The sequence below is a fragment of the Montipora capricornis genome, chromosome 11, assembly GCF_036669925.1.
Source record: "Montipora capricornis isolate CH-2021 chromosome 11, ASM3666992v2, whole genome shotgun sequence".
Lineage (NCBI taxonomy): Eukaryota > Metazoa > Cnidaria > Anthozoa > Scleractinia > Acroporidae > Montipora > Montipora capricornis.
In genome coordinates, this window is record NC_090893.1 from 12,774,076 (window position 1) to 12,786,575 (window position 12,500).

At 37.7% G+C, this 12,500-nt stretch overlaps 2 protein-coding genes across 3 annotated transcripts in view; one reads left to right on the forward strand and one right to left on the reverse strand.

Moving 5' to 3' along the window:
* LOC138024474 (major facilitator superfamily domain-containing protein 6-like) overlaps positions 1-2,673 on the reverse strand; it is a 2,895-nt gene extending 222 nt beyond the window's left edge. The window contains exons 1-2 of the mRNA XM_068871680.1: positions 884-2,673; positions 1-379 (exon numbers count right to left, since the gene is read on the reverse strand). The exon at positions 1-379 is cut by the window's left edge and continues 222 nt beyond it. Of these exons, the coding sequence (XP_068727781.1) occupies positions 171-379; positions 884-2,384 (1,710 nt within the window). The 5' untranslated portion in view covers positions 2,385-2,673 and the 3' untranslated portion in view covers positions 1-170. The remainder of the gene's footprint in view (positions 380-883) is intronic.
* A 1,727-nt stretch (positions 2,674-4,400) lies between these two features.
* The window catches only part of LOC138023579 (nipped-B-like protein), a 33,516-nt gene continuing 25,416 nt past the window's right edge, over positions 4,401-12,500 (forward strand). The window contains exons 1-10 of one of the 2 annotated variants that reach the window (XM_068870587.1): positions 4,401-4,636; positions 4,876-5,047; positions 5,363-5,505; positions 7,128-7,400; positions 8,337-8,501; positions 9,479-10,396; positions 10,503-10,568; positions 10,699-10,797; positions 11,882-11,982; positions 12,086-12,178. In XM_068870587.1, the coding sequence (XP_068726688.1) occupies positions 4,582-4,636; positions 4,876-5,047; positions 5,363-5,505; positions 7,128-7,400; positions 8,337-8,501; positions 9,479-10,396; positions 10,503-10,568; positions 10,699-10,797; positions 11,882-11,982; positions 12,086-12,178 (2,085 nt within the window). In that variant the 5' untranslated portion in view covers positions 4,401-4,581. The remainder of the gene's footprint in view (positions 4,637-4,875; positions 5,048-5,362; positions 5,506-7,127; positions 7,401-8,336; positions 8,502-9,478; positions 10,397-10,502; positions 10,569-10,698; positions 10,798-11,881; positions 11,983-12,085; positions 12,179-12,500) is intronic. The other variant, XM_068870588.1, reaches the window with a different exon arrangement.

Below are 12,500 nucleotides of genomic sequence, written 5' to 3' on the forward strand. Positions count from 1 at the left end.
TCCACATGGCACGTCCTATCCATATATGATTCTTTTGTATGTACTCTATAAGGTCCTTTCTTTAGTCAACGGTTGTGTGTTGGGGAGAGGGTAAAGGGTGCTTGATATCTTTCTTTTTCTATTTGCCGCCATCCGTGCTTAATTGGAGCGACATCTCGATTATGAACAAACTAAGAACCTATCTCTTCCCTTTGAACAAATTTTGGCTGTTTTAAACAAAAATATGCTACTTGTGAAACGGCAAAAAGCACGAGTACAAAAATAGTCCCAATGGCACATAAACGAAATGCGCTGACGGCGCTAAATTGATCGATTAAAAAACCGCACAAGGCAGTCCCTATTCCGCACCCCACTCCAATGAAAAGGCTGTTTACTCCACCTACAATGGAACAGAAAATGAGAGGATCATCGGTTAGACAAGTGGTGTAACAACATTGGAGATAAAGCAGCCGGACATGAGTTTCTTTGGTTTGCGTGCCGTATCAGTCAAGACCTCCATTGGCTTTATTTTTGTTACGGAAGTCATGGAAACCTTGGCTCGTAATCCGTTAAACCAAAAACACAAGGGTTAAAGGAAAAATATAATATTACTTCTTCGGTCTCTTTTCGCCAAAACACGGCTGATGCCTGTCAGCTGTGGTAACTTGTGCTTCAATGTGTTCTTGAGCAGGTGCAGCTACTAAAAACCGGCTAGATTCGGATAATCTTATGAAACCTGCAGAGTGGAAAAGTATGGCTTGATAGATCCTTCTAATTTCTGCAGAGTTCTCTCTCTCCTTTGTTTACAAAGTGAAAACTTCTTGGTTTTAATAATCTTGGTAATTAGCTTTTTTTGTCGTTTGTTTTAGTTTATGTTACTGTCATCATTACATTGACAACCTACCTTGAACTGTGTCGGTCAAATGACTTGGTGTAACCTCTCCAAAATAGCTTATGAACCCTGTAAACCCGACCACATAGGCTACGTAGCCAATTGTCTCAAAAATGAGCATAAGCCATGGATTTTTCATGAATGACATGCCAATAAACCAAGACAAAAACAGTAACATTGAAAATGCGATAACACCGGAATATCCTGTTCGCTCAACACACATTCCAATGGATCCCAGAAAAATCACACTAACAGCTGAGCAAGTCATTCTGGAGAAACCAAATACTAGTGTTGCTATGGAAACATCCAGGGTTTTTGTATACCAAAATCCGAATGTCAAAACTACACCATCGAAACATCCAACCAAGAAAGTCATGATGATAAATACGAGGTTTTGGTATTGAGCAAAAAATGTTGTTAAGCTAATCGGGGTTCCGTTGTCTTCCTTTTTATCGATTTTATTGTTCGCGGATTTCTGTTCAGATCGGAATTGAGTCACAGACAGGAAAGCACACGCGGCCATGGCAGCAATAACAATAAAGACAATAACAAAGCTATCCTGGTACTCTCCACAGAGCATGTAATGGAAATGAGTGACTAGTATTGCTGTGGAAGGTGCAGTTATCATGTGTCCAATTGGCCCCCATAGCCGGATTTTACCGAATTCTCGACTTTTTTCCCCAAGGAATTCAACAATTTCAGCATTCGCCAGATTAAAAGCTGGAGAAGAAAGGAATTCTCCAATGAATACGATAAAGATGAACATTATGAAGATGTTTTTAATGTCCCTTAAGTTTTTTTCTAAGACAAATTGTTTTCCTTGGTCACCTTGAAGCTGTCGTGGAAGTCGTTGGGTCATCTGTTTGGTGTTCCGATAATAGTCGGGAACCCTGCCTTCCTGAACGAGACTCTGCGATCCGTACTTTGTCAAACCACCACTGATATCTTTTTTCAAGCTTCTCTTACGTTTCGTACCACTCCCATTGCTATTTTTCTCATTGAAATTTTTGAGACCATGGGCAATGTCATTTTTAAGGTGATTTTCGCTTGGTTGACTAAAATGCGTAATGTTAGTGAAGGCTCTGTTTGAGTGAAAACGTCTCTGACTAAGGCTTGTGCGTCGTAAAAAATCTGACGTTGCTATTTTTTGTGATCGCAGGACACAGTTATCATGAGTTCTTCGCGGAAGCAAGGATACTAGTGGCGTTATAACTGTGGCAGCGATGCTCATCAATAGTAAGCCTTTGCGGATTTTCCATTTGTTTGCCATTTTCCCAAATAGCACCGCTCCTACAGAATATCCAACGCCCCAAAAGGCCCGTAAAATACCAATTTGCGTCGGAGACAAGCCCATCTGCTGCCAGTAAACGGGAAAAAAGAACATTTTGAAGCTAAAAGAAGTTTCAAAAAAGAAATAAAAGAGACAATGGAAAATGCGATCTTTGTATTGAGGACAAAGTTTTGAAAAAGCGTTCGATGTGTGAGGGGCATCCTGAGAATTACTTTTTGACATTACCGCCCCGGCTGCTGTTTACAGTTGAGATGAATTAATTGTGTTGGTGCAGTTGATGCCAGGAGACACAATTTAAGTCGCAGAGATGCAGTGGCAAGTAAAAAGCTTATGATCAATTGCCTTGACCCAGCTGATCCTCTCGTACCATTTTAGACAAGACTCATGATAGACAATAAAAACCAAACCGACGTAGTGACGGTTCCTGCAACTTAGTATCCAAAGAGCCTTTTCCTATTTTTGTCCATGAAAATTTCCTTGGGTCACAAGTTAAGATTCAGATGAAAACTAAAAGAACCGGTCTGTTTCCAAGCTGTGTCGTCTTTAATTGTAATTCTAAGATTAGTTATTCTTAAGTGTAGCGTTAAACTGAAACCTGCAACGAGGTCCAAGAGTTCATTTGGTGACCAGTTCCCTAATTTACCTTTGATTGGCTGACAGTGGAGCCTCCACTTAAAAGTTAACCAGATACTTTCACTTTGTCGGAGGCCTATGAAATCTCATAAGAAACATCCCACTTAACAAGGAAACCATTAACATAAGTTGTAATGATTTATTCATAAATGACGGAACAAGGCAGGTATGTACAGAACTTTTAGAGCGAAAGTTTAAGCGGAAGTTCGAGCCCATGTATGACTTCCTAGCAGAACATCATAAGCTACTTAATCGCGGAAACTATAATATTCAACTGAAAACAAAACTGTATCTAATCAAGTAAAGCTATGATCCTCTTAAGGACTTGAAGTCCTGAATTTTTCAGACTTCTCTACGCAATTGCTAAAATTGCGTCCATAACTGCAAGGATCATAGCTTTACTTGATTTCATATCCGCAGTTCAGTGTATGATTCATTTCATATATCATTTTGTTCATTAATACTGTACTACTATTTATGTGAAGCGAAATTGTCAGAAATAAAGGTATTAAACCAAAGTAAGAATAGAGACTCATCATCATCCTTAGACTGATTAAAAACAGCCACTACCGCCACCGCAGTTTGAAACATATTTGCGGACAAATTAATTTAAACAAGCGCGGTAAGTGTCCACCGATGCGAGAACAAAGGATGATCAAGTGAAGCTATGATCCTCGCAGTTATGAACGCAAATTTAGCAATTGCGTAGAGAAGCCTGACAAATTCAGGACTTCAACGTGGTTTGAACGTTTGGAACTGGTCATTTGCGGGTTCTATTGTTCCCGTGATGAATGAATCAACGATGATTTGATATATGAAATGAATCATCTATTGAACTGTGGATATGAAATCAAGTGAAGCTATGATCCTCACAGTTATGAGGATGAATCGTTAAACGGAAGTCCCATTGTTCTTGGGGGCGGAGTTTTTGCTTGCTCCAGAAAGTCTCGTGGAGTTTTAAAACATGTTAAGAGAAGTGATTCAGCAGAGCATAATTTCGTGTTTATGGAACAGCTAGAAATCATTGTTTTGATACAACTTCCACGCGTCCTAGGAATTCCAATGAATGAGTACTTCTGCCATATTAAAAAGAGTGAAAAATCCGAATTTTAATGGTTAGGGTTAGCTATGCTAAAATCGTTCACAAAGAACAGATACCCTTAGAGAATGGGCAGCGTCCCAAAACAGTTTTGAGATTTCTTAGAATGGGAATTTTTCCTGAATAGTTTACTTTAAAGTGCTACTATGTTTAAAAAAATCACTTCCTTTTTTTCTTTAGATTCTGAAAATGTGATTGCTCACTCAAGTTCTAATTAACGAAATGATACATGAAATGAATCATATACTAAACTGCGGATATGAAATCAAGTAGAGCTATGATCCTCGCAGTTATGGACGCAATTTTAGTATTTTTACATTCGGACACAAGCTACAACTGCCATATGGGCACTACAGTTACTAATTCTACCACAGCTAGCCCAAGCACTTTGGACTGTATACAGCTGCGACTACTGCTGCAAGGAATCCGATTTACGGGTAGTACCAGTCTCTCTTTGAAATGAATACCCCGGATCAACAGCGGCCGCGGTGACATGGTGTGGTTTCAAATGGTGCTGGTTTCTTCCCGCCATTGTTGTGAAACATGGCTGCTGCTGAGAAATTTTACAACGTTTTCATCAGGACGTCTTTATAATGGGATAAAATTCATCCCCTAATTACTTTTTGTCAACTGTCTTTCCACCCTGTTTTATTTTTCCGTGAGTGGTGGCTTAATTGTTTGGGGAGTATGAATACAAGCGTGCCAATTGCAACACTTGCTGGGATCACTAGTCTCACCGATCGTAAGTTCAAATTGTCAATTTAATGATTTAATAAATCAACTTAATGCCAAGTATCATGAATTATAAAACTTTTTAAAGATGGCAATGAATGTAAAGTGTGCGTCCAATGTGTTTATTCTGTGAGTGATAACACGTCTGGGTTAAGTGACTTCTGCATTTTGATTCAGCTTAGGACAATCTAAGCTAAAGCTTGTTTCTTAATGAACTGAATTCGTTTACCAAAGCTTCTCCTTTTTTAGTTCTCCCAGAGCTTCCTCTTCCTACGCCCTCATCTGCGAAAAGGAAAGAGACCTTGCTACACAGCCCAAAAGTTGCTGAAGAAGCACGAGAAATTCTCACCCGACCAGATCATGCACTGGTTCAACAGCTCTCACAGGCACTTCAAATCTCCAAGTCCACTACTGACCAGTTGTAAGTACAATTACGAATAGGAGAGAACAGCTTTGAAGAATTTATTATATAAAGACGTTGAGTATTCACGTGTAATTATAACGATCATCAACTACAGCACATGTAGCATTCACGATATAAATACAAAAAAGGAGACTGCTAGCGGGGTACCGGTAATAAGCTATAATCTTTATGGAATCGCTGCTCAAAAGTTCACACTTACATGTAGTGGATTACCATTTGTTGTTTCGTAACTATAAGGTAGCTGTAAAATAAACCTTTGTTGATCACCTGATAGGGGTTTTGACACTTAAACAATTATTAATTATTTTGCAGGACTTTCAAGGATGATGTAAGGCAAGATGATAATATATCTTATGAGGAAGGTCCCCTACTTTTACAAGCAATTTTTTCACAGACACCAAAGGTGTTCAGTCATCCAGTAAATACATTGACTGAGTGCTACCAGGACCCTAAGGGTACTAAATATTGTTTTTTATTTATTTAATAAACTAAATTGTACATCTTAATTTTAGAAAGAGCTTGTTTCATAGAATTGGTTTATATCCCTTGTTATATCTCTCAGTTAGTATGTGCACTGTGATTGGCAGGCTATATTCTACAGTACTGCACGCTGTACGGCCTGCTTAATAAAACATTCTCTAGCAGGTTTTTTCTGTTGTTTACGTTACATAAACGTTTAAAACCGTTTGAATATTTCCAGCAACTATTTCAAAAAGCCAAGAAGAATCATTTGTTTTTCAGATTTTGATGTGGCAATCTTAATGGCAGTTGAACCTTCTGCTTGCTTCAACTAGTTTCCTTTCCCATGTGCCTGATTACCTTAGAGATATAATGAAAAAGCTTACTAACCTCGTTTTCTGGGTCTGTACTGTTGCAGATCCTCATTTTTTCCTGTTGATTTTTGGCCCATGCACTTTGCGCTTGTGCCATAAATCAATTAAAAAAACTTGGTTTGTAACTTACAGTACAGACCTCTAACTGGGTTAGTAAGGGGTATTTCTCCAAGATATAAAAAAAGTGTAGTTAAAATTGTTAATGCATGGAAATTTCATGTTCACAAGTGGGTTGATGGACCAGAGGCCCATTTGATTGTGTTACTCTGTCTATTGCCACACAATTTTGTGTCAATGGGAGCTGCTTCTGGAGTGGAATGGTTAACAACATCTAGGTCCACTTAATACCTGTCCTCTTTAAATTGGCAAGTACTTTTAAGATACAGTCAATTATGAAAAGAATGTCCTTTGTCAAAGGTGAGATAAAATTGAACTTCAAACAAACCAAGAATCCACTTTTTAAGGGAAAAAATATATATTTTGAGATTGCAGTCACCATTGGAGATAAGCACCAAAGACAGTGTACCCGCAGGGAACCTGAGATTTTTAGTTGATATTTCCTTTATATTTTCTGTCTCTCCATGTGTTTGATCAGAATAATGTCCAGCTCTTGTTGTTGTTGTTTTTTATTTACCTGTAACTTATCCCTTTACTACTCCTAGCTGTTGAAAAACCAAATTGGCTATAATAAAAATTCTGTGTCCCTAGTTTTTGGTTTTTGTATTTCCTAGTGTAGTTGAGTCTGTGTAATGGATAAAGGGATTCAATTCTAAAGAACGTGTAGTGCTGCATCCATGGACAATTGAAACACAGAAATGAGTTTATCAGCTGAGTTGATATGGTAAAGAGAATACCATAAAGAAATTAGAAAGCTGATGTTTCAAGTGTTAACCCTTCGTCAGAGCGAATTGCAAAGTTGTATAGTCGGATAATGATTCAGGGCATAGAGTCACAGGATAGAGTGATCATTTTTATGTATTGTATAATTTGTTGTGGTTCAAATTTTTTAAACCAGTTCAATTTTGATTTTCCTTTGTTTCAGGTTATGATAAGGAATACAACATGTAATAGACAAAGAATAATCAAAACTGAACTAGTTTTACAAATTTTAAACCAAAAAAAAATTTGAACTGCAAAATTAAATTTCTTTATTGACCAGAGCCTGTTTGTATTTCTTTACTATTATTATTATCATTTTATTTCTTTAGTATTGTACTGGACAAAATTTTTCTTTATTTTCACAGCCTACTCTCCGGCTGGTTACAACCATTTTACAAACCATCACAGAGTCAGTCCTACAAAAGTAAGATCCCCTCTTTATGCAGGTTCACCAGGTTCTGCACAACCACAGTCACCCTATCAACAGGCTGTCCAGCACAGTCCCTCAGACCATGTTGGCAGAGTGCATCAGATGGCAGCTGGTCCTCATCAGGTTACAATACAAAACAGACCAACAGCATACTCTCAATATACAGGAATGATTACAGCAGTCCAACCAAACATTGGAAACCCTATAGGTACATGCAGGGATTACAAGTGTAAGGGTTTTTTTAATCATGTTCCTTCAGACCCACATGTCTGAAAAAATTGGGGTTGCTGATGTTCCAGTTTTCTTGACGAGGGAATCATCACTCACTTTCCTAGTATGACCATTGGCAGATTTAAACAGTTCTTGCTGAAGCAATACTGTTGCTTTACTTTCATGATCCACCTAATTCATGTGATAAACAATAATTGCTGGTTTGCTTCCACTCATGAATGAATAATTAGTAGAATTTGCAGATCTTACAGAGGCCTTACAGTACAAATCATTGATCTGTTAATGTTCAAGTTTCTAGTATGCTGTTTTACAAAGTTTTTAGCTATGAATCAACAAATTAACTTGTCTTTGACCTTCGTCAGTCCGTTTTTCTCTCTTTTTGGTTTTCTACACATCACTTAATTAAGCATCAAAATTTATCGTCGACTTAAATCAAATTCTGTTTGGTATTTAACTCTATATCTTGCATCCTGGGATGTGTTAAACTTTTGATTGTGCATTTTTCAGATTTTTCTTGGCATGCTTAAAAATGTGTGATCCCTGTATCTACATGTATTTTTATAAGTTCAACAAGATAATGCAGTAATCTTGCTGCAGCCACTGCAAGGGTCTCAGGGATTTCTGTAAAATAATAGTGCTACGTGTTAGTACTATGCTGTAAATATTTTGATTAAAAGGTTCAAATCAAGGTCCTCAGAGAATATTATTACATGTAGGTTGTACATGTTCATCATCCTTGCAGCTGTACAAGCAGTGATGAATGCAATACAGTTTTAGCTCTAGTACTTGACCTGGCAAAAAAAAAAGAAATGTGGCATAAACTGTGATCATGGTATTACTAAGCTGCATACCAATAGTCTTACTACATGTAGTATTTACACTGTATGTGTTGTTGTTTTCTTTTTGTCATCAGCTGAGAATCCACTGCTTGTTAATGGCAGTTCACCAACTGCACATTTGATGCAACTCAGTCCTACACAGACACTATCACCTCTTAAAACAAGACGAATGAGACAGGGCCTTTCCAACAGTGAACCACAGCTTAAAACAAAACAAGACATTCCAGACCTTAATCATGGTTGGCCTTATTATTCTATTTTTTGTTGTCGCATTTACTTGCAATTTGCATTGTTGATGTATATGTCTATATTTGGATCAGGTATGGCTAAGTTAGTACAAAGATTTACATTGTGGAAGCAAGACGTTTCTATTTGGAGTTATGGGACAAGTTAAGATTGGGCAAAGAGCAGACAATGTAAAAGGCTCCATGTCTGACAGATGCTATACAGTTCATGTGTAATGATATTGAGGAGCAAAGCACCACCACAAGTTGAATTTGAGAAAGGATAAAAACTGGACGCTTACCCTTAAGTCAGGCTGATATGGACTGAAACGTAGTCCACATAAATTATGATTGGAGAGGTGCAAGGTGCAAGTGATAACTGCTTTGCCAGCCTGACTCTCCAAGGTCTACAGCATGGGTTTACATTGTATTTCCAGTCACCCCTGCCGATATCAACCCCTAATTTTGGTGAACAAACTTTAACCGGGTATTTCCCAGTGAGCAAATGGTTTTCTGTGTAACCACACTAGTTAACCCTTTGACTCCCAGGCCAGCCTGAACCAGCCATACTTAGTATTTTACTCTGTCTAATGCCAGACAATTTTACTCATCAGTAGGGAACCCCTGGGAGTCAGATGGGGCAGTGGGTACATGGTGGTTCAATTTTTTTCTAGGTTTGAAATTTTCCAAACCAGGTCAATTTTGAATTTTCTTTGTCTAATATTCATTGTCATAATCTGAAACAAAGGAAAATCAAAATTGAAGTGGTTTGGAGAATTTTAAACCAAGAAGAAATTTGAACCACAACAGGTACATGGTTGATCTCCCTTCATTGCTGATAAAAATACCAACATTTGCCTTTAGTATTAATCTTGACGCAAAAGCTGTTAAGATAGCATAGTGTAGCATTCGTATTATAGCAGATTGTTGGATAATATATTATTTTGAAATAAATTATATCAAAGAGGGCATGTTGTACTTTGTACATTTAGGTGCAGTGACGGCTCCTCATCAGAAAAAGGGACAAAGGAAATTTGATTTGCCACCAGCTGTGAGAAGAAATTTAAATGACCAAGAATTTTATCGCCATGCCACACAATCACAAGTTCAAAACACATCAGTAGATGTTTACAACCAGATTGAATATGATAGCATGAGTGCATTACAAGCACTTGTTGCTCAGAATGGGTTCAACTTTGATGCATCAGTTCTGGGACAAGCATCACAGCAACTTGATGCATTAACTGAAAAACAAAGAATGGCTTATTCAGGAACTGTTGAACAACCGAAAGCCATTCATCATCAAGAAGTTGACTTGAACAGAACTAGCAGCTGCCATTCTAAACCAAAGAAGAGAAGAAAATCATCGAGAAGTAAGTCAGAGGTGGATGTTGAAAACAACCGTGGTCAAATCAGTGACTGTGTGTCACAAGTAGAAAGCTCGGGAACAGATTCACAGCTCCCTGACCCTAAGTGCTCACAACAATGGCCATCAAAATTGAGCTGGAGGTCAGTGGAGGAGCAAAACGCAGAAAGAGACATAATTGGCGCAGAGCTTTTGAATGAAGGGCAAACATTAGCACCAATGTCAGCAATGGACCTGAATATTCAAAATCACCGGACACCAAATAGAACTGATAAACCAATGTCACCGAATGATGGGTGCGAAGAGAGTTGTAAAAGCTTATCTCCAACACTGGAACTTTCTCCAACTCTTAAAGGAATACAGCTGTATGTTCCAAAACTGGTTATTACGAAAATAAAACAGCGAAGAGGTTCTAAGGAGGTGGAAACCCATCAAGTGAGGGAAGTTATACCTGGAAGTGAGAGTGAATTGGAAAGAATGAAGAAGAGGCGAAGGTCCAGTGAAGAAAAATCACACTACAATAGAAGTCATGATTTGGAAGAAGGTGTAGTGTTAATCAAATTATGTATAGGAAATAATAATATATGTGACATTGTTGTAGTTTTTCAGAATTGATGATTTTTACACTTGGAAACGATTTCATCTTCCAGCCCCTCCCAAGAAGAAAAGCAAAAGTAAGAAACAAAGGAAGCAATTAGAGACTGTTGAATCTGAGGGTAATTGTTAATGTTTTGAATGTTGTTGCATTTGGTTATGTCACCAATACTTACTGTACCAGTATTAATTAAAGATTGATTTGACAATTAATACATTTTTTTTCTGACACTAATATCATCAATTTTTCAGACATTATGGAATCGCCAGCTTTCAAGAAATTTGGAGATTTGCTTGAGAACCTGTTTGAATTTGATGATGAGTGTGATGCACCAAGCTTTCATGATGTGGGTATGTATCCTGTATTATACCTATGTTATAGAAAATACAGCCAATCAGAATTCAGGAAAGCCGTTGTACATTCGTCAGTATTCCACTGAACCTTCCCATCCACCAGTGCAATAGGCCTTTTGCAACAAACGATCACATGGTACAAAATCCGCCATGCTGGAGGGCAAGCTCATTATTATTCCCCCACTGGGACATTAAAACAAAGAGACCTGAACCAGTCAGGCTTGAATTGCCTTTGTTTTAATGCCCCAGTAGGGGAACAATAATGAGCTTGCCCTCCAGCATGGCGGATTTTGTACCATGTGATCATTTGTTGCAAAAGGCCTATTCAATGGTATCATGCCCAACCTTCCCATTGTGCCTTGCTGGCCACTTTATTTTCTATGGCATGGTATAAAATAGTTATGCAACCCTTTCTTGTACATGTAGTATACCGTGGATTATCCCAGTAGTCACTTAAATTTTCTTGGTATACACATAAGCCTTTAGGTGAATGTGTATACCAAGAAAATACAAGTGACTCATGGGATATTCCAGGGTATATCACACGAAAGTGTTGGCCACCTAGTATTTATTGTACTCTGATCTGTTGCCTCTTTCCTTTCATTTAAAGGGGCAGTATCATGGGAATTATCCCATTTATTTTGACCATAAATTTAGTAAATCAATTTTCAGTGATTTTTTTCCATCTTAAATTGCTGCTAGATCATCGCCATGAGATAAAAATCGATTACAATTTAAAAGAAGAATGAGCCACACTAAGTTATTACGGAGTTCATCTAAGATGCAAGGGGAAATTTTGAAAACATCGGACCGACGTTTTCAAAATGGCATCCACTTTAATCTTGGCTAAGTGTAACAAAAACACTAAAGAATGGTTTCTGTGTGCAAAAATACCTGTTTTGAAGAAAATTTGGCCATTAATTTTCGTTTGCAATCGGTAAGCAGGTCTCCTTTGCTTTCCAGATTTTTACTAACAATCCATAACACTACCCCTTTCAGTCTGTCTTGGCCCCCTGCTGGTAATCGTGGCAATGATGCACAGTTAAAATTTTAATGCTGTCTTGTTTTTTCTCCTTTGTAGATGATCAGGAACCAAACCCAGAAACCCTACTTTCACAATCTGCAGTTTCAGAATTCTACACAGAAACAGCTAAGTTGAAGTCTTTGGAAATTTTACACAAGGTATGGTGTTTCTGGTTGCTTCTTATTTTAATATTAAATGTTATTACTATTGTACTTGTTTTGATTTTTGTGATTTGAATTTCATTATCCCATCCTTGGAAAGGTTCCATGTGAAGATTTGATGAGACTTCTAACAATAATGGAGCGACACATAAGAGATGGTTTACATTTACAGCTACAGTGCAATGCAGATCAGGTAAGGTAACCACAAGGTACCATGTTACAGATACCCTAAATATATATGTATGTTGTAGTTCAATTTTGACCTCTGGTTTAATTTTTTAAACCTGTCTAAAATTTTGGAACCAGTACATTTTTTTCAAACCAGTTAATTTTTTTTTATAACACCACCCATTTCAACATAGTTGTACATCTTTCTTTTTGTAATTAAGTAGAACTCTCTATGGAGTATGTATCAAATAAACGAGATAAATCATTTTAAGATTATGGTGGCTTGTTGTCTCTGCGGTGCTATCAAAGACCAGGAAATTTTGGTGATTAGGGTCAAATGCTCAGCT